A 26,862-nucleotide genomic window follows, 5' to 3' on the forward strand; every position below is an offset into this window, starting at 1 on the left:
ATTCCTACAGAAGCTGAAGTTCTACAACATTATGCTGACTAATGCCAATGGAAATTCCACCTATACAAAAAGATCTCTATGTGACTAATGAAAAATAGTGCCATGTGAGAATTCACCTACTAAAGTCACAGTGACAAGGGAGAATGTCTAATGAGAGCTAGAAATACTAATAACATAAAATACTTGAACAATCTCAAGCAACATAAAATATTAGAAGATTTTTTTTAAAAAAAGATACTTACGCCACTCCATGTGGAGCATCTGCTTGAACATAGACTTCAAAGGTAACTTTGTCCTCTTCTATAAAGCCTTTTTCAGGATCAGTAACTTCCTGTAAAACAGGAATGACACATGAACATGAAAATTTGATCTTGCAACATGACTGTATCCAGTTAGACATCACTTAATTTCCAAGCCTGAGCTATCAGAAATTATAAACGGAAGAAGAAAAATTGAAGGACACCAACAAAGCTGGTTTTCAGCTTAATACACTTTAATTATTTCTTAATGTCTCAATACAGGAAACTTGTTCCTGGCTTTTAAGATGTTGCAGTACTATTCCAGTTTTCTGTGGGTGATAAGAATTGGAAATCAAAGGATCTGTTTCTTCTGGACAATATTCCAGCCAGATGACAAATTAAGTGCTCAACCTCTGAGAATGCTTAGAAAGTTGTCTCAATTCAAGATCAGTCTTAGTACTATCATTAGGGCATCAAATATCTGTACACATATACAAAAAACAAAGGGAAATGCAAGAAAATTAGTGTTTCTTCAGAATGACATTGACTATCACATACTGAAAACAAAAACCAAGCATTCAGGAACACAGAAAATAACAGAGGGAATATTTAAATCACAATGTAAGTAAAAATTATCTCCAACACTTACGTACAGGAATTTGTAAGAAATTGAAAAAGAGTCTTCAGCAACGACAGAAAAAAAAAAAAAAAAAAAATCACAGGTTGTGAAAAAAAAGACCAAACCACTTTTCTATAAGTATCTCAGCATTCAGGAGCATAACTTCAAAACTGTTCCTATCTAGTGATACATTAATACATGTCCAACTACTTACACTCCAGGCCATGAAGTTGGAAAAGCCCCAGTCATTTTCCTTATGAAAGAACAAGTGACTAATGCGACGACTGAATGATTTTTCATCATCCTTGTAGTTTATTATCTTGAGAACTGCTTGTGCATGACAAGACCATGACCTATAAATACAGAAGAAAAATTTGAAACTCATTCAAAACAAAGCTCTTTATAGTCATTAATTTTTTTTTTTTTTGGTTAAGGATTTTTGGTACATTACTTTCACAGGATTTTTTTTTCCTCTTAGATGGTAAGATTTGGTTAAATGTATTGAGGGCATGAGTCCCTGGGGCTGTCTGAAGCCATAATATGAATGTGAAGCTGGAACAGAGATTTTTCGCAGTGCAACTGTGTTTAAGGAGCGAACTGCTCTCTAAGGTGAGCTATTTCTGATCTCCTTCAGTGCAGATGGATAGGTCAACCCAAAGCAGGCTTGGTGTCTCCAGAGTGTGACAATTCAGCCCTTGGCTAAGGAAAGGATGAGGTGGTTCCATCCACAAGATAAACTCCCCAATACTCTGATTTCCTCAGCAGCACTTTTTTATGATGGTCCCTGTTCAAATTCATCCCACTTGTGCAAGACAATCTGACTGAATATCAGTTCGGACAAGTCCCCATCACTCTCACGCAGTGGCATTACTCCTTGCTTAGCTCACCAGGCACGCCAACTTCTGAAGATCATCCCATCCCTTTTGTGTGACTACTTGTGTGCAGTTCACTTCTTCTGTGACTAGTTAATACACTTAGAACTTGCTTCTTTAACTTCCACACTGAGCACTCACCTTTTAGATGACAAAAATGACGGAAAAGAGTAACTTATTATGCAGAGTGAGTTGTAAGTTATGTGAGATTTGGTGCAAGAATGGAGCTACCGTACTGGAAAAAGATACCTGTGAAGGGTCTGCACTTTAGTTGGATAAGATGCAGTAATGCCCCAGAAATTTGCATTTATCTTCTTAAATTTCCATATTATTTACAAAAGTGGTCAAAGATAGCCAGTTTTGATGCACGTGCAGGACTCCAAGAACATGCACATGTTTGTATCTCGCTTGATGAGTGCTAAACTCATCTAAGGACACATCCCCACACACTGCTCTGCCTCAGCTGCCAGCAGTTACCTGCTCATGCTTTACAAGGCAGGATTTGGAGCTCAGCAGGTTAGAGAAGCTCCAGTAGCACTTCAGTTTGAAATAAACGCAGAACTTTTCCAATGGTTAGTCAAAAACATCTGCCCAGCAATCAAACAGAAATGTGTCTAAATTCTACCACAAACTTGTAGCAACATGAGCTACTTTTAGCTCCTCCTAAAGAGAGGATTACGGTTATGCTTTGGGATTTAAAAAGGTGAGGGAAAACAGAGACTCAAACTCTTGCAAGAATTCTTTCCTCTCGCAGAAAGCCAGATAAAATAATTTTTTTAGATGTTTGCATTTCTTGCAGTACAGATTAAACTGGTATCAAATGAGGACTTGCTCAATAATTAAAAAGGTCTTACGTGGAATCAGATTCAGCATTGCACTGAAGGAAGAATCCTACACTTTTTTGGTGTGGTCTGTCCGGGTAGAGTCGTGGCATAACCATGATCTTCCATGGCAAATTCCGTACAAAGCAGGGAGGACTGAGAACTGACTCGCTCAATCTGTTGAAGCGTTCAACTGTAAACTGAAATGTTGCTTCTGATCGCCAACTTGTATCTGTAACACACACACACAATTATTTGAAAAACCTGTTGTTCTCCACTCCAACTTCTACAACTAAAAGCCAGACAGGCTGCAGCCAAAGCAGCTGTACGCTCTCAAACATGATACACGGGCAGAATTAAAAAAACACAAAGGAAAAAAATCCATAACACAGTTAGCAATTTAAAAACCAGTCTGCATCATGTGTGTCCCAAAACAGCTTGAGAACGCCTCCTAATTCCCCATCAAGATCCATACTTCTGGGCTTAGTCTAAGCTTCTGAAAAATGAGCCAAGTTTGCTCGTGCCTCTTGCGATGCAGCTTTGGGAGCAGGTCGGTGCGGGGATGCAGTGGCGCTGCTATGAACCCGTGCAGCATCTGCAGGTGCGTCAGAGAGACTTTGCCTGTATTTCTTGACTTATTTTCTGGAAAGCCGGTGCAGGAGAGCTCACCAGGGAAGGGTACTCTTCTCAGTCAACTATTTGAGCTATCACTAGTAACTACTCCATAAAAACGCAGCCTCATAACAAAGGTCAACCCTAAAATAGAATTTTCTTTGAAAATACAAACCACAACCCCCGAAATAACAACATTCCTTCCAGAAAGCTCCTATTTTTAGCAAATGCAATTAATTAAAACATAAGCACATAAATAAAACACTTTTTCACCATCACAAACACATCCACCAGCCTGCAATAAGAGAATGCAATTGGCAGCAGGATCATCCAGTAGTGACTGGCAAGTAAGACCACAAATCCCTGAACTAAAATATGACACATGATCCTGAACACAAGGTAAAAAGAACAGACACAGCTGGCGATGCTCAGTGAAATTCCATGCAACAGATTATATTTACTACATGGAAAAGGTTTTTTTCATTGGTGAGATGAATGTTACATTTGATATGACAAAGATCTTTCAAATCAGAGATCCAAATACAGAACATGATCCATTTCAAGACTGAAGTACATATTTAAGTGTTTATATCTTTGAGAAAAGCAGATTTCTTTATTCTCTTAGTAAATGTTGCTACCTTTAAAGTATACTGAGGTTATTAAAATATTCTGAAACTGAATTATTAATGGAGAAACTGGCTGAACATGCTATGAATATTTTAATAATGATCCGAATACAGCATGCAATACTAGCACTGGCTAAGACTGATGCTTCTGTGAGCCTCCTCGCTTCTGCAATTCTTCACAGAAATGAGACTTCAGTAGGTAATTGCAGAGCAGTGAGGTTATGTTTAGCTAGGGACTTTCTGTTTGAACTTTAGCTTCTGAGGGAATTTATTCTATGTGCTGCTTCAAATACTGATGCACTTGCAAACAAAATTTGATCGGAACCTTGGTTTTATTTTTTATTCTATTTGCAGAAGCTGCTATTCCAGCTCACCAAGCTTGCTTCATTGAGTCATTCTCTGTACACAGCATAGCACATTCCTTCAGCTGCTTCATTGCTAAGACATGATCCATAGCAACAAGAGGTTCCAGCCAAACTGCTTGGAGAACTCAGCCTTGTCCCAAAGTCCTGTTGGTGGGGTCCCCTGCTCCTCATTGTGTGTTCCTCACAAGGCCTGGGGTTAACTGCCCGGCAAAGGGGACGAGAGCTGCACTTTTTTCCCACCTTATCAGTTATTCCCTTGTGTGCTAAGCAGGAAGAACAAAATCACTTCACAAGTCTCTTAAATTCAGAAATCCAACAGAAAGTTGGTTTCTGTGATCCAGCTGGAAGCATCAGCCTTTTCTCCTGTTCTTCACCTCTTTTGCAGGAACCATTGAACTCATTAAGATTTTCATTGAAGAGGTATTTAAATTCTCTTCATACATTCTTTATCAGCTCAGATTGATCCCATTTGCTATGAATAAAAGCAATGAGAAAACAGAGCACATTTATCAAAGAGGCCACTGTCTCCCCTCCACTTTTTCCTATCTTGTGAATCTCCAAGGTGTCCATTATCCGTGTACACTGTGCTGTAAACCAGGATGGCAAGAGAACAAACAGCAGGAGAGCAACTGCCCTGATGTGTAAATAATGCAACACCAAGCACTGATCTGATTTACAGGACTTGGAAGAGGCATCACCCACTTACATGATGCAAGTCTTCAGGAATGCTTTTGCAATTATAACATTTTGCAACAACACTATTTTCTATCCATGTCAATAAAGAGCTGTAACAGCACCAAGAGGTAGCCAGACACTCCTTATTCAAATACAATAAACAGGAGGTATTTGAATATTGCTTAATAATCACATTTTAACCCTGAAATATGTCCCACAGAGTGGAACAAAGCTCCTGACTATACTGAAAGACTTACAGACATAAACACAGAAGCTTTTCCAAGCCTTTTGCTGAATACCTTCAGATACTACTTCTCTCTACCACAACACCTCTATATCCAGCTCTGAGACCAGTTGAATATTTGGTAAATGACAGAAACTGGTTTACAGCAGCTTTCAGATTAAAAAAGACAATGTTGTTCTGACTGAATGGATGCATATCTGATTACCTGCCATTCTCAATATGGCCTGGGTTTCATTAACTGTTTCTGCAGCTTAAGTCCCTTTGCTTAATTTGTTCAAGTATATATAGACCAACTTCTGGACCAATTTTTGTATTAACTGACCAATGTGTTACCTACTGGCTGTATTGATAGCAAGCACTATCAGGTTTTCTACTTATAAATGTCATTACTGAGAAAAGCCTTGCCAGCTGGTGTCAACCCACATGATCTCCTCTTGCCAGTCTCCAAATACCATGGCCCAACAAAGACATTTAACATCCTTTCTAACAAGTAACTTCATTTTGATAAAAACAGAATTCCCTATTTCAGTCTCAGCTAGTTACTGTGAGCAAGAAATCAAAGTCCTCTGAATGAGATCAGGTAATCAAACAAAAAAAATTCATAGGCTAAGCAGACATCATTTTTACTTCATTGCAAGAATCTGATCACAGGAAACTTCACCTTTATCAATGATAAAGAGGCAACTCAACCATGAGATGACTTTGTCCTGGATTTTAAACATATTCTCCTCTAGGAACACTACTATTTTCTACCAGTATTCTATTATATGTTCCTTGAATACATGAAAGTAAGCAAACTCGGACTACTCTCAAAAAAATCACTGAAAATTTTGCACAAATATAAATAAATGTTTAAGCCTAGCCCTGAATGTTTTCTCACAAGACAGCAGGAAATAAGGAATTAGAGGGGAACAAATCCCACTCATATTTTGTCTCCTGTCTCCCAACTATTTTATTTAGTTCTTCACAAAAAGAGCAGTCCCTCCCATAGCCTCTCCTAAGAAAAATCTTCATACATTTTCCTCACTAAATGTAACAGGCTTAAGTGAATTACAAACTGTCTTTCTTTAAATATACCCAGACACATCTACATAAAAATAATTTGATCTTCTGTAACAGAAAAAACCGTACACCCTTATTTTCATTTAATAGGCCAATAAAAAGATTTCAGAAACACATGTCCCCTTTTATTAACAGGACATCAGTACATGCTTCTTCCTTTGCATTTGCAAGTAAAAAGGCACCTGAGTTGGGGCAGGAATGTTCTTCAACAGAGTAGTTATCACTGACTTACCACACAAAGACAAAAACTGATCACAGCTGCCACCTGACAACAGAGGAGGACAGATACGGATTTTAATAGTTCTAAAGGAATTATTTAACTGAAAAAATTACTATTCAGCAAAGCACCAGCTGCAGTATGTTTAATGGGATGTACCACGAAATGTAACAATGGACACTATCACTTTCAGCAATTTTTAAATGAGTACCTAGAAAGCGTGAGAGAAAAAATCCTGAGCCCCTCAGATGCCTCACCCTATTGTATAGCGATGTTAAAAGGAGGCCTATACAGAAAGCCAGCAGTCAGAACTACAGAGGGTTTCAATTTTTTTTAATGAGCTACAGTTCAGCAGTAAGACATGGACCATTTTGTACTCAAAAAACCCATAAAAATAAGGAAGCCAATAAACCGCATGATTTTATCAAATATTTACTTACCATCTTCCATGTCTTCTTCAGTGTTGTTATGTCCATCAGCCATTGCTACGTTCCCATTAATGACAGGATTTTGAGTAATTCTTGGAGGATCATCTGTATCTCCAGCTAACATAGAAAAGAAATGAAAATTAATTTGCTATATTAACTTTTCTGTCTCAGGTAGTGCTTTTGAGAGACATAAATAGCACACCTGTGCAAAACAGTATCTACTTAAATTACAGCATAAGAATTGTACTGGTATGTCTCTAACTGTAAAACTCCTCAAATAGACAAACGCTTGTGGATGAAGAAAAAAGTTCACATTAATGCAGAATACAAATATGAAGAACATAAATTGATTCTTAAGTTTCCAAATGGCCTTGCAGTCAGCACCTGATAATCAAATCTCATTAAATAAAATACAACTTTTTAATGCTTTTCTGGTGTTCCACATTTTTATACAGATAAAAGTTTCTAATAGCAGACCTTTTAAATTAACAATTTACTTTATGACCTCTTCAGCGTTACTGGTTTTGTGTGTGTGTTTTGTTTTGGGTTTTTTAACTAAACATTTAACCAAATGTAATGGTATGGTTTAAATCTTTCTTGGGAAAAATTTGAAAGGAAATCCCTTACCATTATATGACCATTTTAGAGGTAACATTTTCCAGTTTCTAGCCATCACTGTTATTAAGTTGTGCTACAGTAACTGTTTAAAATATATGTAAACACAACTAAAAAAAAAAAAAAAAAAAGATAAGAAACAACTCCACCAACTAACCCCCGCTATTTTAAACATGCACTGCATCTTCCTGATTTATCCAACAACTGAATGACACCTCCTTGCACTGCCTGCACACCAAAAGCCAATCGGTGATTTCAGTGTGATTACAGGGAAGTGGATATATTCTCGAATAAACTGTTTTTTATCAAACTGTAAAACCTATAAGCCCGCGCAGCCATCTCAAGGACAACCACTGCTTAAAATACACTCTAAAGTTTCTGACAAACTTTTCTCTTTGATACACCAGTCCTGCTATTACCTTGTATATTCTAGTACACCTTGAAGCCTCAGAGTCACTGATCTCTGTGAGCAAGAGCAGTTTTACAGCCAGAAGCTGCACGCAGGCTGGGAGCCGCTCCGGAGCAACCCCGGCCCGTCAGCACCCTGGACAGCGCCGGCCGCACCGCGTCCCCCGCGGCGCCCGGACCGAAGGGAGCGACCCCGGCACTCGCACCGGCGACACGGAGCGAACGTGCCATGGCAACGGCTGCGGGATCGCCGCGGCAGTCAGGGCACTACGGCCACAGCGGCGGGAGACACCTAAAAGCTGAAGCAGCTGCTTCACAGTCCGGCCCCGCAGCCACGCTGAGGTGTGTGCAACGAGCTTCTGCAGCTCAAACCACAATTCACAGCACCCGAAATACTTCCACAACCAGCGTTTCTGTTCCGACTAATTACTCTCCTAGTAAATCCACACAAGTAGCAACCTCTGCCCTGAGCATGAACAGATCAGGTTAGAGACTTAACTCTGATTAGAGATGAAAGATCACAAACTTCACGCTCCAACATGGCTTTTGGAAGCTTACTAGGACAAGGAGATCTCGCCAAGGCAACATGTATTGCTGAAACATCCAGTACGCAGCACCCACACCACAGTGTGCGCTGTTCTCGTAATTAGTACAACAGCAAAAATCAGTATGATTTGAAGTTTTGATTTTATTAGAAAAAGGTTTGCAGAAGCTTGGCTCCGTGGGTAGCCACCAGCACTGGCAACGCTGCACAACAGCGAGTTAAAATAAACAGAACTTAATTACAACAAATTTAAAGGGAGGGGGGAACAGTTTTAAACTGCTGCAACACAAGAACAGGAAAAGTGACAAAGAATACGAAGGAAAGATCACAAAGCTTATTTCCAGAGCTTGCCTTATTTTTTTTTTCCTTGTTTTTAATCTTTTAGCAGCGCAGTGATAGTCTAACAAGGAAGTTGTCCTTTGGGTCACTTTTATTTGCAAGCACACGGCATGCCTACAGCAATGTATCGATTGTTAACACTCAACTCATACTAGGATTTTTTCTTCTTTTTATTTTTAGTTATCATCAAGGTAACTTGGTATCTAGAAACAAACTGAAGCAAACACACAAGGAATTGTCAGTTCTTCACTAAAAGCTCATCTAAAATATTTTAACATACGATTTAAATGTTGAGAACATATTTTATGGGGAAAGACCTGCCCTTAATTAAGTAAACACAGCTTTCTATGAGATACTGCTCTACATTCCTCATACAAATGGGTAGCAGAGAGGAGGGGGAAAATGCAGAAGAGATCATAGCAAAAGCAATCAACTTAAAAGATAAACAGGGGCAGCTTCTGAGAGATACTATTTAGTGATAAGATAAACTGAACCATGATGTATGCCACTGCCACTTTTTCTGACATATACTGACACACATTTTGTAACACAGCTTTCAGATGTGGAACCCAGATACCACCAGTTCATGTTTCTGGCTTCTGTGAATACAGGGAATTTTTAACTTCTAATAAAATCAAACTATTACAGTAAATACTTTGCACAAACAAAAGACAGTTCTTGTTCAACGGAAGCAAGAAGTAGGGGCACATTTATTTCCAACCATAGCACTGAAAACCAGTAATGTCTGTTTTCCTCTGTTGTCTTTAAGAGCTCATAGGAAAAGAAGTGTCAAATCATACCAAGATTTAATTAAGAAATATGTTTTCCTTCACCTCAAGCAAAACAATGCCAAAGATTTATTTAAATTATATAATACAGGATTAAGAAAAAAAAAAAAAAACCTATCCACAGTGGCCAGGAAAACCTTCCTACCAAACATACTACTTAATACACTGTTGTCTCTATTGCAGCATAAACCACAGTGTGTCAACAACACCACACTCATGTCATCTGTCAGTTCCTAGACCAGAACACCCAGTTTTAATCATATCCCTGGAATGGAATGAAGATGTAGTCTATTAATCAACCAAAAGTTAACATAAACCACATGAATTAAGAACTACAACAAAGCATAATGAATAAGGAATATTTCTAATCGTTGAAATACAGCTGATGAATAAGGAATCTTTTTAATTCTTGAAATAAAGTACTGCAAAATATTAAATAAATATAGTTTTCAATACGAGAATTGTAGACACTGCCAGACTGTTCGGTGAAGAGCACTTCAGTTGTTTTCTGCCTCTCCAAAATGCAACACATACAACTTTGTAGCTATTCTTTAATTACAAAAAGGAATGCAAGGCAAGATGAAGAATAGTGATGACCATTTCTTCTGACATATTTAAGTTCACAGATAGTTTTCTATCTACCCAAGCCACTGCATTATAAAAAAAACACCTTGAAGTGTTCAAAGGGGATCTCTGCAGCTTGGAGGTTTAAGACACCTCCCAAGAAGAGACATTTCAGATATTGGTGAGTACTGAAAGATTATGAATGCTGAAATGAAATCAAGTCTAAAAATTGATGTATGCAAACTGGAAAGAAACTGAAGCATGACAATACAGTTTGGGAAGTTAGTAAGAAGTGTGTCACCTTATACAGCAAACTACTGGATCACATATTCTCATCGCTCATTAACTGTCACCAAAGTGTTGAAACAAAAGACTAAAAGCGAGACAGTTATTGCAATTGATGCTAAGGGGAAAAAAAACCCAAACACATACTAAATTCCCCCAAATTACAATCTTGCCAAGGGTTGCCAGACCTTACAGAAAGTATTCGGAAAAAAAAAAAAAAAACCACAACCTTGTTATGGACTATGACCTCAACATTATCATACTCAAATACTCACACTGTTAAATAATCAGAACCAAAACAGCACCAATGATTAAAAAAGACTGTACTCAAAAAAAGCTGTTCAGATGGATTCAGCTGGTTTAATAAGATGAACCCAATGTCACTGAAAGATATTGCTTTACTGTTCTACTGCTCATAATAATTCAAAATCTACAGGGAAGGAATCTCAAAGTTTGCTATAGTTTTTTTCTACTTAATGAGAAAGCAGAAAAAAATTTGTCAAGATCATGTGGCTTTTGGCAAAGATAAGTCCTGTTACAAGACAGGAGTGCTGCAGAATTTCATCTCTCCAAGGTGCAGGACACGTTGCTCAGCAGTGAACACGTGCTTGCAGTCACATGTAGACAAAGGCTACAGAATGACTCCACTATCACAGCAATTAAATTACAGCACAATACTGCTACTAATTTAACAATGATGACAGCAAGCTACTAATTTCATAGGTTTCAGTCATGACTCATAACACACCAAATATTCAAATTTTGAAAGATTATTTATAGTGTTTGCCATCAGCTTTTGGATCTGGCAGCCACAGAGGAGAAACTGAAGCAGCTTCCCTAGCAGGTTATGAAACATTTCTGTTTCCTTTTGAGGTTACAGAGACCACAATGAAGGAGTAATAGCGATACTAAAAACTTGCTTGCAATTTGTCACACATAACTGCCTCACAACAGAAATCACTAGTACCAAGTACTTTTACATGTAATTACAAGCAGTTTGCACAGATTGCCATGCAGAATGTCCATGGCTGCCCCAGACATGAGGGAGCTGCACCAGCAGCAGGGTGAGAGAATCATAGAATCATTTTGGTTGGAAGAGACCCTCGGGATCACTGAGTCCAATAATAACCTAACCTAACTCTAGCACTAAACCATGTCCCTAAGAACCTTGTCTAAATGCTTTTTAAACCCCTCCAGGGACGGGGACTCCACCACTTCCCTGGGCAGACTGTTCCAATGCCTGACAACCCTTTCCATGAAGAATTTTTTCCTAATACCCAATCTAAAACTCCCCTGCGGAGAGGCTGCAGAGAGGTCTGACCCACCCACTGCCGGCAGCAGATCAGCAGCTTTGACACTCAAAACTTCATACCCAGGGCTTTGCTTTTAGCACGGGGGAAAGCTGAAAACACAAGGCTTTCTCCCCTGCTGCTGAACTAAATCGACAGTCCAAAATCAAAGCCCTCAAAGTTTTTAAAAGGTGTTTTAATACTTTTTTTGTGTTTTTAAACTATAAATAGAACTGTATGTATAGATCTGGCAAACTGGTGTGGGGCATAAAGCTGCAGTAAACACTGGCAAAGGGACTTATGCAAAAAAACAACGTCAGGCTATGTAGATCTCACTGAAAAATGAACGAAGTCAGTCTTGTTGCAGGTAAATCACATCAGCATCAAAGGACGTGATCTGCACGCTGGACCACAGTCCAGCTTTGCACCTCCGTGTCAGAAGTGACGGGATCAGCTGGGAGCGGGGGGAACCTGGCGGGACCCCCAGGCAGCCCCGCTGCCCCTCCAGCACCCATTGCCCAGCTCCTCTTCACTGTACAACACGCTGGAACGTCTTTACAAGAGTTTTCAAAATAAATATTGTAAAATGTACCAGTAGTATTTCAAATAAACTTCTGTAAAACCTTGCTTCTTCAGTGTATAATTCAGAATGCCTGGGTCACATGGACAGTACCACACCGGTTTAAATAAGAAATAATCAGCTAGGAATTAATGAAGAAACATTCTATGATTTCAAGTGCTATACTAAATATCACTTCTTTTACCACCAAATTGACCTTTGCTATTGTAACTACTGGGCAGCATATCAAAATACGTAACTGAAAGTTTCCTAAAGCAAGCAGTTAATGCAGTGTCTTCTGAAGCAGTTACCAAGCACTGGTGGTGCCAAGAGGACACTGATGAGACTCACCCAGAAAACCTTAAAGCAAGGATATTACTTCTTCAAAGCAAACAGGAAACTTAGAACAATATGAAGAAGATGAAGAAGAAATACCTGCCTTTAACCAGAAAAAAACCCAACGTGAACATGCTATTTCACAGCTCTCTGTAGCAGACTCCCCAATCCACACCTGTAAGCAGCCTGCAGCTAGTGTATCGACTGGTCAAACTGTTTTTTATGGGCCTACACTAACAGTTCATAAGAAATCCTGTGAGATCCAGCAACTTGCTTCTCCAAAAGCCTGGGAACCACTGCTATGAAAACCAGATTAAGAGGCATTATTCCCAGGGGGCAAGGTTTTGAGGGGAGGAAAAAAATATTAAAATTTCACCAATGAAAAGAATGCACCCACACACAAAAGTCAGCCAAACAAGTTTCCAACTCCATGATCTGAATGAAATTCACTTAAAATAATCAATCTTTAAACAACTAGAACTGTTCAAAGCAAAAACTTCCCCTTACTTGCTCTGGAACAACTCAGCCCTTCAAAAGCAAGAGAAACTATTTGGCCTCTAATCCCTACTTGCGGTTAAAGTACAAACACCACTTACTGCACAAAGAGAGAACAAGAATTAAGCACAAAGTGTTCTACACAGTTTCATTTTTCAAGACGGTCCTAGGTTACTGTAACGAAAATCTGAAGAGATATCAACTCATTTCTGTAGTGTGTCTACCTTTCAGAAGGCATCCAAAAATGAAGCGATCCATCTGAACCATTTTCAAAAGATGAAATAGAGACAGAGATTAATTTGGCCAGTAGAATGGGAAGGGGGGAAGTACATAAATCCCTAAGATCCCACAGACTGATGTCAAGGTGTAGGTAACTGCTGCCACATGTTTCTATGACTTGTAAAAATCATGTAATTTGCAGCTAAAAGTTACTTCTCACATTAGCAAAATAGTGGGTAATTTGCTTTTGTTTCATTTGTTATTTTTCTTCCTTTGGTTCATTACCTCTTTGTTACTTGGTTCAGTGTCAAAAGATACATCTAGCGACGTAAACCTCTGAAAAGGAAAGCTAGGAAGGCCAATGACTAAGTCTGACAGGGAAAAGGCTTCTAGAGACTATCAGGAGGCAAGTTTACAGGTTAAGGGAGAAAGGTGTTATGAGCAGAGGAAACGAGAGAGACAAGGTTTAAAGGTCTTCAATTCACCATAGCAAATTTAGAAATAAATAAATGTCCTTTTTACTTTCCTAGTTTATTAAAGAGCAAGTAGTCAACGTTAGAACTTAAAAGAAATAGAAACAGTATGATACGGAAGTCTCTTGCCCTCTAATTGTCATCTGAAACAAATAATTATTACATTATTGACTGTAAATTGCAAATCCCCTGCAGAAGGAGATGATGCTACACAAGACAGTAAATGAAGAAGAAAACATTACTGGGCTGGGATGACTTCCTGGACGCAGGCTCCTCAGCTCTGCCATGCCTACAAAATATTTAGCAATGACTAGACAGACAGTAACGCTGCAGCCACCACTTATTATACTTATCAATCTGTTGCCTTTTATTGCTATCATTATGTCTGCCTGCCCAAAGAAAACATTTTGACAAAACATAGGATGGCAAGACTGGTTTTAAATTGCACCAACGTACCTAATGAATCAACCCCCCCACATATTAATAGGTTACATGGCTATTCCATTCTTAGATAAAACAAATAAGTTATTACTCTAAGAAGCTCCTGAACACTGAACAACATGCACGAAAGATACCAGTCTAAGGTAAATAGTATCTGAAATTTCATCTACTGAGAAAGTTATCTTTATTTGAAAATAAAAGGGAGATACAATGTAACTCAGTGGATAGAAAGAGGTGCGAACAAACAGCCTACACAGAACCTGCTCTATAAAGTAAGCAATTCGCTGCAGCAACTCACTTATCTCCTTGTCTTTGAAAAGAAAAAGTCTGATGGCACTTCACAAAACAAAATTTTAAGTCTTAAAAATATTATTAACTTCTTATGGACATGTAGAAACCATTTAAGGTATTATCAATGCAATTACTCAGTGGATCAAAAGCTGCCATTTAAGAAGTCATCCCCAAAAATCTACTAAAACAAACTGACCAAATTACTGCCTACTTTCGGCAGTTTAACTCATCGCTTCATGAATAATTCAGTGTTAAATGAAAGACTGCACGAACCAGAGTTCAGTTTGGACACTAACAACACACCTATAATTATCCAACATATTTACAACTTTATACTCGTGAAGGAATTTGCATAGACAGCCTTCTCACTTTAAGCAATTTTTCATACACTTGGTGAGCTCCAGGTGTTTAACAACTTGGGGTAGGCAACAGCACCAGTGTGGGTTTTTTCTTCAGTATAGTGATATTATTTATCAGAAAGCCACTGAGCTGCCTGTCTCACTGACCTGGCTTTACCCAACCTACAGTGCCGTGTCAGAGCAAGACAAGGTCTGCTGAAAAAAAAAATGTTTCCTAGATTCTTTTCTTAGTCTGATGGGCTTTGCTAAGCTTGGGTTACACTTCTACAAAACCATCAGGAAGAAAGGAAGAAAGCCTGCTTCTGGCCCCCAGGTAATACTCCAAAACCAGTAACTAGAACAGTTGACAAGACAAATTATTTTCTTCCATGATAAGGAAAGGCTGAAACATCAGAAGTGTCATGACCTATTATGGCAAGAGCTACCAGACTCGCAGTACCTTCTCCTCGCGTATCTAGAGCAGCAAGGCTACAGAAGCAACTACGCCGACTCGTCACGTCTTGTCTCTGCACATTCCAGGGATGGTAGCGTGATTACATCTTTGCTGAAGACAGGGCACTTGGTCCCAGCCTACTGAACACACCCTAAACAATGTGTTTTTCCAGTATCACACCCCTCTGTAAGTTTTACTGCTTTACTGAGTAATGGACTTCTCTTGCAACAACAACTGCTAAGCTCTTCGGCAATCATCACTAGAAAGGCTGAAAAACTACTCAAAAATGAACTTCTGGCACAGGGAAGAAAAGAACAAGTGGAGCCAGGGCAGCCCAAGCATCACAGAGCATTTCTGTTTATACATCACACTATAGTGCCGCAATCAGTCTCAGTGTTTTAAAAAAGAAAATTAAATAGCAATTAAAATGAGTGTATTTGGATAACAGTATGAGCACATTATGGGATTGGTGATTATGCTCCCAGTAGCATCTCCCTCCTTTCTTGTGAAATTATAGAACAGCATATACCCTCACCATTGGGACCAGCATGATTTTTGGTAGTCAGTCAGCTACTCACTTCTGTATCATTTTGGATGAGTGCAGTCCACAGTTTCAGATCTATTAAAGTAAATGCTATGACTGAATGCTTGCTATATACTTAAGCAGGAAAAAGTTTTTGCAGGTTTAACAATAATATGAAATGTTGCCTTACTCTTTCTGAAAAATGGGTTAGTATAATTACATATACCACTTCCGCAAACTAGCTCTGAAGGTAGATTGATTCTGTGTAGTTTGTTACAGAGTAAAAATATTACTCAGCATTATAGCAGATTCTGAAATTCTGTTGGAGAATGGATTCATACTTACAGTAAATGCTAATTGCACTGCTCACTCCTGAACTCCGTGTTCAAGTATGCTGAGCTTTGCTCTCTCTAGCAGTAGAATGGAAATGTATCATGAATATCCCAAATCTCTTTTTTTTTTCCTAATACTGACATGAATTTTTAAACTGTTGAAACACTGTTGATCTGTCCATGCTAGAATTTAAAAGCAAAAATCATTTCCTAGATAAAAACAGCAATGGAAAATAATACAGATTTTGCACTGCAATTAATTTTACAGACACTAGGATGAAAAAAAAATTACTTCTAGCCTCATACCTTAATTTACCTGTAAACAGGGAAGATTACTCCAAGCTAGAGAAACTGCAATGTGCACATCAGAGACCTCATCCCTAGAATCTAACACCTTCGGCGTTTCTTCCTGTTATTTTCAGCAACGCTTTTAAAAGTCTTCCCTCATCATTGGAGATTTGCTAATGCTGGTCTTACCTCCTCTTTTTTATGCTTTCTGCTGTGCAGAAAAACAAATAGACACGTAAAGTAGGTTCACATGAATCTGACAATGGTTACAGGTAACCAGCAGTTCTGAGACTGGGCTTTTGTGAGAAGAGGGAAAGACAAATCAGATTCAGGAGAAAAACTTCAAAAACTGTTATACAATTGTGAACAGGAAACCAAGCAGAGTTAATGGTATTTCCTTCTCATTGGACAACACAAGCTTAAATCCAGGCTTCTATGCTGAACAGTAGACTAAATTATTCACAAGAAATTACTCCTTTTAGGCTACCTATGCAAATACTAAACCTGTTTTAAAGGTGGCTATTACAGCAGAGCAGGACGAAATCACAAGCCAAATCATCTAAAAACTTGGTCTGGAAGTCTTACAGTGAATCCAGAAAAATGCAAAAACATCCCTGTGCATGCAGGCAGTGGTGATCTCTGCCGTGCCACATCAGGCACATACACACAACTGCACACCTCAGGACTTCCCAACCACAGTACCTGACTATATTGTCCTTGAAGTGGTGCTTCTATAAAGAACTACTATGGGTTCTAAATGGCACGGTGCACTGAATACTACAACAATCTAAATTACAAGAGAGAAACTTAAAGATACTGGTTATAAGGGAGAACTGTAAATAAAGCCTACCACGTGTGCTGGTTTGACTTCCTCATGCAATACACTGACAGGTTAAGAATGAGGACAGAGAACAGACACTAGATATATTCACTTCAGAGGAAGGGCAACTAAAGTGGGGTACAGGATAAGCCAGACAAATATCCTGAATAGCACAGAGGAAGGGGGAAAACAAACAAAATGACCCACCAGAGAACAATTATTTTCTACTACTTACAATACTAAAGGGCTTTACATGACATTACCAGAATGTGAGTTTAAACTAAACAAATAAAATCTCTTTTCATGCTGCACATGAAACTTTTGAAAGCAATGTAATGTTTTGTGAGAAGATGCTGTGGAGGTCACAATACGTTCCCAGGTGCCAGGGTTCAAAGGCCATGGCACCAGCACAGAACAGGAGTCCCACAGGCACAGCACACAGGTTCCCCACAGCCAGAGGAAGCCGTGGTGAGCTGAACGGCACAGGAACAGGGGGACACTGCTGTTCCGTTCCTGCCAGGCCCCTACTTCACCACCCTGGGCTTTCATCACCTGTGGATGGTGCCTCTGCATCTCAAAATGCCCTGTGAGCATTGTCCCTGCTTTGCAAACGAATAGACATTATAATAATAGTATCTACAACATCCCAGCAAAGATCGCCACGGTTTAACAATGTTATACAAAATTACTCCTCCTGTTTTCAACCTGCCCTCTGATGTTCTGTTACATTACATTCCATGTTCTCCAGGTCTTATGCCACTTCTCTTTCACCTCCTCCTGCCGCGTGCACTTTCCAGACTTTAAGCACATCTTTCCCCAGTTACCCACCACACTAGAGCCAGATGGACACTTCCTCATCTACTAACTCATTACTGCTACAGGAGCCATTTGATACCTTTTATGATCTTTATTTTCCTCATTGTAACTTCTTTACTTCTCCTATACCTTTTTAAGGTGGAGAAGGAAAGCAAGGCTGATAACCAAGCTGCGCTCTGTTCAAGATACAGAAGCAGAGTTAACTTCTACAAAGCATCATTTCCCATTGTGTTCCGAAGGCAGAGTGATGACTGGAAGAAGGTTCCAACAGGAGGCAGCCTGGCCATCCTGCGACACCCTCGGGCTGAGCACAGCGGGGAAGAGAATTCCCCAAACCTCCCCTGCTCTAACACTGAACATCAGCATCTGCTGCTGACAGCCCTCAGACACCAGACATCAAGTTAAACACAATTTTTGTTCAGTCCAGGGTGGCTAACTTTCTACCCATCTAGATTAACCCTAGGGAAAATGACAACAACAAATAAACCATCCATTGTTTGTGTTGGTTTGGTTTTGGTTTGTTTTCCTAAGTCCTTTTTGTGAATTGATACAACGCACAGTCCCGGTAACAGTGGAACATTTACTGTTTCCTCCCAGCGATGTACGGAGCACTGCGGTCAAAATAATCTTCTTCTACCGAAATTCAGTTTTCTCTATGTTTATTAACACATACTTCTCAAGCATAATGGTAAACTATGATTTTAAGAGATTCCTGCCACCAGGGGGAAAAAAAAAAAAAAAATCTATACTTTGGCTTACTTCTGCCATTCGTTTTCACTGTAATTAGCAAGATGTAATTATGCTGTCATCTAAAATTAACAATCACAAAACGAGCAAAACAAAAAACATGCCTTTTTCAAATGGGATGCTTTGCAATGAGCTGGACAAGAAACTTCTTTCTTGTTCTCTAAGACACAGATTTCAGAGTTTTCTGTTCTCCACTAGTTTCCCAAAATCCTGAAAGACACAGCTCCCAAGAGTTCCTGAGCTTGTTACGGAATAAGCTCAATTTTCCAGCCTCATCTGTTCACATTGCTGCAAAAACTTCATGGAGCCAGAGGACCAGCAGAGAATGGCTGTGGTGGGAGGAGAGCGGAGCTGCGATGGGGACGTGGGGATGTCCTGAGGAGCAGTGGCCACGGGGTGGCTTACCCCATCCCGCTCCCGTTGGGCACAAAAATCCCCTTTCCTTCAGCAAAAGCATCCAGATTTTTACCGTAGACTCCACAAAGATTTGGGGGTGTGGACACTCTCAAGAAGCCACTGCCATCAAGTTTCTGCCCAGCTTTAATTTACTGAATCATCTGCCAGGTAGCTATCCTGTATTCTACTTTGTAGCACAAACACAACCAATCACTAAAATAATATTAAAGCCTTAACAGAGGACTGAAACAAGGGTCTTCCTCGTCTTGACAACAGAATGATTAGGTCCTAATGTTTAGGCTTTCCTCAGCATTCATTTTTAAAGATTAAACCTTTATTTTATTTTCCATTCTGACAGCAACCTTTCCACCCCCAAGTGTTAAGGCATGAAAATAATTCTTCGGGTTCCAAGGAAGAGCTGATTATTGTCGTAAAATGTTCTGAAAATCAGCTTCTCTTTATTGCTTTGAAGATGTAAGTTACTGTACTGAAAACATCCAAGTGTTAGTAGACACCAAAATTAGTACTAAACTGTGTTAATTATTTAATACTGTCTACAGGAAGAACAACTTTCTTCAAACAAATAACACAGCTGGGAAACTGTTTTATATAGAAAACATATGGAAATCTCAGGTGCTAGCTTCCATTATTTACCAAGGAATTCTTCAAAGAATGCAGAACAGGAATTTTATAATCCTCAGTTAAGCACTCCACTGACAATTTTATCACTCTATGGTCAGCAATTTTAAGTCACCTTTTTTTTTTTTTTAATTAAAATAAAAGAAAACTTAAGAAGTGACAAAAAAAACTTCCTTCTGTTTAACTATTCAAGTGTTAAACAGCCAAGCAGTTGCTCTGGTGCCAAAAAAAGCTGCCATGGGACCACACAGCCAAATCCACTTATTAGTTAAGCAAACACAATCAGAAAAGAAGTTATACTTCATATTCTTGAGAGACAATATACATATTTTTAAAAAGGCCCAACCGTACACCCCTTTTGAGGTTAACTTGCTCTTTTAAAACCCGACACAAATGCACGGGAGCCAGTGAGGCAAAGAAACCACAGTACCTGTCCATACCTGCATTAGCTTAGAACAGCTGAATTCAGGTCTCCAAAATTAAGCTACTTGGAATACAAACAAGAATGGAAAAAAAAAAACAAAAATTCTACTCATAAGCACTGGAACACCTGTAAAGCAGCAACCATTTTTAAAACAATTCTTTATCACAGACAAGGCTCCTTGAGCCATGTACATCATACTGTAATATGTGCAAACTTCAAAACTACGCAGTTTATGCAAATCACACGTGAACTCTTTTAGAAACAGAAATTTGAGACACATTCAGGAAATGAGACCATGCACCCATGTAATTCAGATTTCATCTCGCAGTGTGGTCAAGTGGATGAAGAGTGGAGAGATGGAGTTTAGTTGATCCACTGTGGCTCTTGCATATTGTAGTGCTCTCTTTAATGCCCTGGTGTGTCACCCCCCCAAATAATCACCCACGTTACTTCTTCCCTGAAAAGAGAGACGAAACAAGTTGGTCAAAATTCTTGTTCTTTTTCTTTGGAAAGCCAGTCACCTCACATGTGGCAGTAGTTAAAACTCACACATTTTTGAGCAAAAATACATCCTGAAGAAGTTGTACTTCACTGCTCAGATGGCTGTTGTGCATTTACTTTCTTATTTATTACATATTACATTTTTTTGTTTCATGAGCCAAATCCTCAGACAGTATTTCAATAGCTTTCTGGTCAGTTATTCTTAGAGCGTAAAGGCAACAAAACAGACTTGAAAATGTGTTTTAGAACAGCTGACTTCTGCACGTCACTCAGTGAATCACATCTTTCTTATGCTCCGCAAAACACCCTAATTCCACAAATACACTCCCAATCTCAATACTCTATTATTTCTGGCAAATCTTCCCAACTACTTCTATTTTTGCTCCATTGCTAGCGCCAGTCATCTGAAGCAAATTTTGAGGACTTCCAAAAATTAATTACTGCCTTCCTGCTTTGCCTCTGGCTAGAAGCTGGTATAAACATCACCACCGAATTAAGCTGTATTTCAAATTCCTTATTCTATTGCCGATGAATGATTCTTCCTTTTTCTCAGGAAAACTTAAGTCCCTTTTCTCCCCACCCTTTGTTTTTCTCTCTAATAATGTAGCCTTTGTGGCCTGTGTCATCGTCAGCCACTCCAGACTGGGGCAGCTGGGCCAGAAACCCCCACCACTTACACGTCTTTTCCTCCGGCTGCTCCATTTACATTTCCTGCTATAACTGCTCTCCCACAAATGCTCTCACTGCTTTTGCATACTCCAGGGCTACACTCAAAACACGTTTTTTGTCAGTACTCCCCACTACTGGAACCTCATCTCATTTCCTCCCTTTTTCCTGGACTGCTTTGCCATGACTTTAAAACTGCCAACAGTTTTCGTTGGAGAGGGGTGAGCACGGGACAGTGCACGGCAGCAGTCACAGGGAGGAGAGCAAAATAAATCCAAACATAGATGTACAGCACAAACTGCCTAGTGTGTAATTCCTGGCACTTCCTCAGCTCCAGACCTTTTCACACACAAACACACAAAAAAATCAATTATGAATCCAGAAGAACATTTCTCCTTTAAGAAGCATGGAGGACAAAATTTCAGAGACCTTGCTTAAAAAATAAAAGTACATTAAAAAAAAAAAAAGCATCTGCAACCAGTTTGCATTATTTGAAGGCTTCTCATCTAAAAGTCATTATTTTTTTAATACCTTGAACTGACAGAATTGCAGTAGAGAGCTCTAATTTAAATGCCATTAGAGTCAGGTCTGACCCAAACCTGAAACGAGCTCCAGATGTTCCTGGTCAAAATCAGAATAAGAGCAGGATTCAAGAATTATTAGAGACAGTAATAATTTAACTGCAGCTGTTATCCATACCTTTCCCTTTCCGAAAGGAGAAATTTTCCAATAGCTTGCCCTTTCTGAAAGGAGAAATTTTCTCTTGGAAAAAAATAAAGAGACATGCCATGTCATGCCTTTGCTATAAAGAATAAGGAGAGATGTAAACCACAACAAAACCAAAGACAAAATAGACTGGGACTGAAAAAAGAACGGTTACTTTGCTGGAGGAGAAGCTGCACTCTGGGACACAGCACTCAGACCAGTAAAAGAACTGAACCAACTCTTTGATACAATATTCAGTTATTTCACCTACAAAAACCAGGTGCCTACAAGTAAGTGGCAATGTTTGGTGTTTATCAGGGTGGCAACACAACACTAGCACACTTTCAACAGCTAAGCATCACAAAAGGAAATTTATCTGTGCACATGTAACTGGAGAGCCTTTACCTGTTGAAGCTTGTTCACAAACCCCATCAGACACACTATGTTTTCTAGATTTTCACATAGCAGATATACATTTTTCCCTCAGTTACATCCTTTGACCATAAAAATGTTGAAATAAAAGAAATCAACATACATGTTTTGATTTGCTCTAATTCATACAGCCAAATTCAGGTATTTTAATGTCCCAGGGGATGTTTTACTACTGATGCACTTTCAGCACACTTTTTAAGATCAAAGAAACCCAGCAAGACCTAAAAGAGCGAGCCAGACAGAGCCAGGGTGAGTACAGGTCTGTTTCACTTAGGCTTGGGCAGTCTGGGTAAACAAAAGACCACTAAACATCCAGATGATGATCTGTGGGATGCTGGAGATCTCTGGAATTTCATTAGAGAACTTCTATCAAGCTGTAGGATCTCCCCATAGTCCCCTTCTCAAGGCAAGGCCCTGGGACTTGAACCAGGAGCAGCTGTAGCGAGGCAGAAAGTCCACTCCCAGGATCAGGCCGCACAGACTGGGGAACATCGCACCTGATGCTGCTGGGTTGCACAATCTGAGACAAAAAATGCTCCTTCATTGTGCAAACCACTGCAGATGCCACCCTCTTTTTTGAAAATTAAGAGTTTTGCTTCCAAGTGTTGAAGCAAATGACTCCAGACCAAAGAGAAACACCTTTCAATGTATCTTACATGGTTTTAGCTTTCACTATTGCTACTGCCATCATACCTGCCTAAGAGATGCAGTGTTCATTGTAACATTTGTTCATAAAGCTTCTGGGGGGTGGGGAAGTATTTTCTTTTCGTTATTTTCTGTAAATGATATTAGCAACCAACCCCATTAATTTCACAAGCAAACAGAAAGGCTAATGTAAGAATTTCTACGCCGACAGTGCTTATTCCCCACCACTTGACACAATCCAGCATTCACGAAGTTCGAGCACACTTCAACCTTCCTTCTCGGGCACAGCGATTCTCAGCTTGCCCTGCTGGGCTGCACAGGGAACATCCACTTGAATGCTGAGCTCCTGCAACTGGGGATAAGGGAAAGTCATTCCAGATCCACCATGCAATGCAACCCCTATCCATTTGCACACGTGCAAACTAAAACTCAAGACACTGGTGTCCAAAGCACTCTTACAGAATTCTGGCATCCCGTCACAGCTGAAGTCAAGAACCTGCTTTAAGTGACAAACTCCTGTTACATGACAGCACTGCCTGTGCTGCATTCATTGCATGTTACTGCTCGAGGGACAGCTTTATTCCTTATTTGCCTTCCCATTTTTTAAATGTATAAATACGAAATTTTTTTTTAGAGGAATGGCATTGAGCATAATGAAAGCCTGCTGGACATGCTGTTTCCATGTGATTTCTGTTATCAATTTTAACAAATATGCAAGTAGGCAAAACATGGATCAAACAAGATAGAGTTTTCTTGCTTTCTCTTCTACAAGTAAGGAATAAAATCAGAAACAGTAGTACTGGTATTATTCACAGTATTTAGTATTATTTTACTATTAATGATACTACTACTGTATTAGTTGATTTACATAAATACTTTATCTGGGATCAAAGAAATTTTCACTACACTTTAATTCATCTAACTAGTGTACTTGACTTGGCCAGATCTCTGACCAAGATCTACCTACCAGCAATCCCAGTGCCAGCAACACAGTTGCTCAATACCCAACAATCAGAATTTCTGCTTATGCACATTCATAATTCTCATCACACTTTATCTCATGATGGAAACAGAAAAACACTAGACAAAAAGCATGAGTTCTAGGTCATAAAAGAATTTCAAGACTAAATTGCATTTTTGAGTTTTGTTTAGAAATACTGAGTGGATCAGTGGAAATAATGGCATGCACACAATGTACACTGAAAACCTGTTATTGCCAGCGGCGTGTACTGTGATCTGCACCGGTGCCTTTTAAACTTTATAAAACGGTAACATGTATTTCAATACAGCTCCAACAACTTTAATCCTTATATTTGACTGTTGTTGCTTGAAAAACACATCTGAAAGAACTGGTAGAGCTCTGCAGAAAGGAGAAGGGGTTTCTCTCCACTACAAGTGGCATAACAACAGCTATTTGTACTTTCTCCTAAAACTGACAACACAGCAAGTGGTTAAGCAAGCTGGGTAGGTCATAAACCAAAGTATTCAGGTATTTCCAGGTACTAAGCTACCATTAAAACACCATCTTAACATAGTTCTTGCTGCTGCTGAATATCGCAGGGACAATCCAGATTTCTCCGCAGATCCAGGAGGCAGTTGCACACATTCAAATAGACACATGACTTGCAGTTGCAGATCACAGTGAGTGAACTTACACGGGACAGAAATATGGCAGGTTAAGGAAAGCATTCCAGCTCCCAGAAAATTTATGCCTACCTCAATGTAATCAAGTATATAGCTATCTTTTTAATATAAGCTGAACTTCAGAAGTTAACATATACCACTAGAAATTCTGTGCCACTTCCTGCCTGGCAAGCAGCTAACGTACCATCTTCTTGGTGGCAGCAGGAGAAAAGGAGCATCTGCACGAGGCTGCAAACAAGAGCAAGGTGCTCTCCTCAGCTGCCCACTTCTGCTGGTGCTCTTCTGAACTGGACCAGTAGGTGATGCAAAATTATCCTTTTGGAAGTAGTGACCTATTTTCAAAGGTTGTTCTCCTGAGACACCCTCTGCCTTCGATGTTCCCTCACCCAGGGAACACGAGGACACCGAGCAGGTTTCTGCCACCCCATGACACACAGGGACACCAAGCAGGCTTCTGTCACCCCACAACACACAGCTGGGAGCTTGCTCCCCAGGAAAGAGAGCTGTAGTATGTAACTTTCCATATGTAGGGTAGAAATGACCCATAAATTACTCAACAATTCCACTTCAAAAAAAATTCTTACTTCAGAAAACACAAATATCTCTCTATTTACAAAGTTGTATCCTGCCAAAAATTTCAAATACTTTTACTGTACATCTATCCTTTGATTTAATAAAGCATGCACCTGAGGTGGTTAAAATGCATTTCAAGGTATATTAAAGATGAGAGATCAAAAATCAGCATTAGCCCAGTTAATCTCTGCCAATATTTTGCTCCAGCTACACTAACTAGACCCTGTCTGGCATTAAGCCAGTCGGTACTAAGCCCATTTTAATATTCTTAAGTCTAACCTGTGAACACAACACTAATAGCAATAGGTATGGTTTAAGTTGTGTGAAAATTCGGTCATTTTAAATTCATGTTCTCCTGTAAACCTTCCAGATTCGGAAGCAGGTTAATTCTGAAATTTCTTTTAACAGGCCTGCTGAAAACTTGTATGATCCAGTGTGCAGGAACCATTGGCTCCAGAAACCAGTGACTCCTGTTTAATTTAGGACCATTACACTGGCCATAGAGCTCAGCTGACAGAACAGCTGCAATAACAACCAACTCCAGGTCTGAATGCAACCTGGAAATTTCATCACTGTGCTGAAAATATCAGAAGAAAAGCAATTTGGGACAGGAGGTTAAAACCCCCACAAATAAATTTAGGCTATGATTTGAGGTAACTGAGATTTTCATAGGTGCTTAAATCAGAAAATAGTAACCCACTTAGTATAGGTGAGAAAGCTGAAGATCCTTCAGATATATCTTCAAGTTGGAAAATGCAAGAGACTATTTTTAGCTACAAGGAATACCCTTGTGAAAGAAAAAAAAGAAGTAAAAGTGAAGACATTCAGGAGCAGATCCGCAATGGGAATAATTCCATCCCCAGAAGTGGCTTGCATCTGAACAACATTCAATTTTTATAATGGTAAAACCATGTGTCTGCACTAAGAGCTCTGTAGCCTTGAATTTGATACTCACCCTCAGAACTTTGCTCCAACCCTGTCCCCTAACGCATTTCTTGGAGGAGACAGGCCCAGGTGTCAAATCAGAGGTCTTGGGAAAGTTGTTGGTTTGTTGTTTTTTTAAAGTTACAGGAGTTATCAATGGTTTAAGACTTTTCTCTCCCTCCCGGCTCCTCAGTCAAGCTGACCCACTTGTTTGCGGGGCCAAACAACAAGGCAGACCAGTGAACTTAGCCAGGTTAAAAATAGACCAAAAATAAGGAAGTTATTTTTAAAGTCAGACCTCTTCATTCATCTCATTTACCATGTGCTCCCAGGCAGTAATGGTAGCGCAAGTGAGGAGGCAACAGCAGTCAAAAAGTCCTGCCCTAGAAGATACCTCTTCTCTGTAGCAGTGCTGTTCAAGTGAACTAGACACAAACTCCTCCTGGCTCCCAAATTCATATAAAAGTCACCTGATATAATGAAGTCTGGTGCCCAGACCAAAACCCAGGACCTTTCCTGCAGCCTGAGCTCAATTTTGAGTTATACCCCTCTTTTTTGCAGGCACCATT

General features: G+C 39.5%; 1 protein-coding gene across 2 annotated transcripts in view; it reads right to left on the bottom strand.

The window, feature by feature from the left end:
- The window catches only part of USP7 (ubiquitin specific peptidase 7), a 68,887-nt gene that overhangs the window by 31,329 nt on the left and 10,696 nt on the right, over positions 1-26,862 (bottom strand). For both annotated transcript variants that reach the window (XM_065850381.2, XM_071815325.1), the window contains exons 2-5: positions 6,793-6,897; positions 2,585-2,783; positions 1,073-1,211; positions 243-331 (exon numbers count right to left, since the gene is read on the bottom strand). In XM_065850381.2, coding sequence (XP_065706453.1) covers positions 243-331; positions 1,073-1,211; positions 2,585-2,783; positions 6,793-6,897 — 532 coding nt within the window. The remainder of the gene's footprint in view (positions 1-242; positions 332-1,072; positions 1,212-2,584; positions 2,784-6,792; positions 6,898-26,862) is intronic.

Source organism: Patagioenas fasciata, chromosome 15 (assembly GCF_037038585.1).
Source record: "Patagioenas fasciata isolate bPatFas1 chromosome 15, bPatFas1.hap1, whole genome shotgun sequence".
NCBI lineage: Eukaryota > Metazoa > Chordata > Aves > Columbiformes > Columbidae > Patagioenas > Patagioenas fasciata.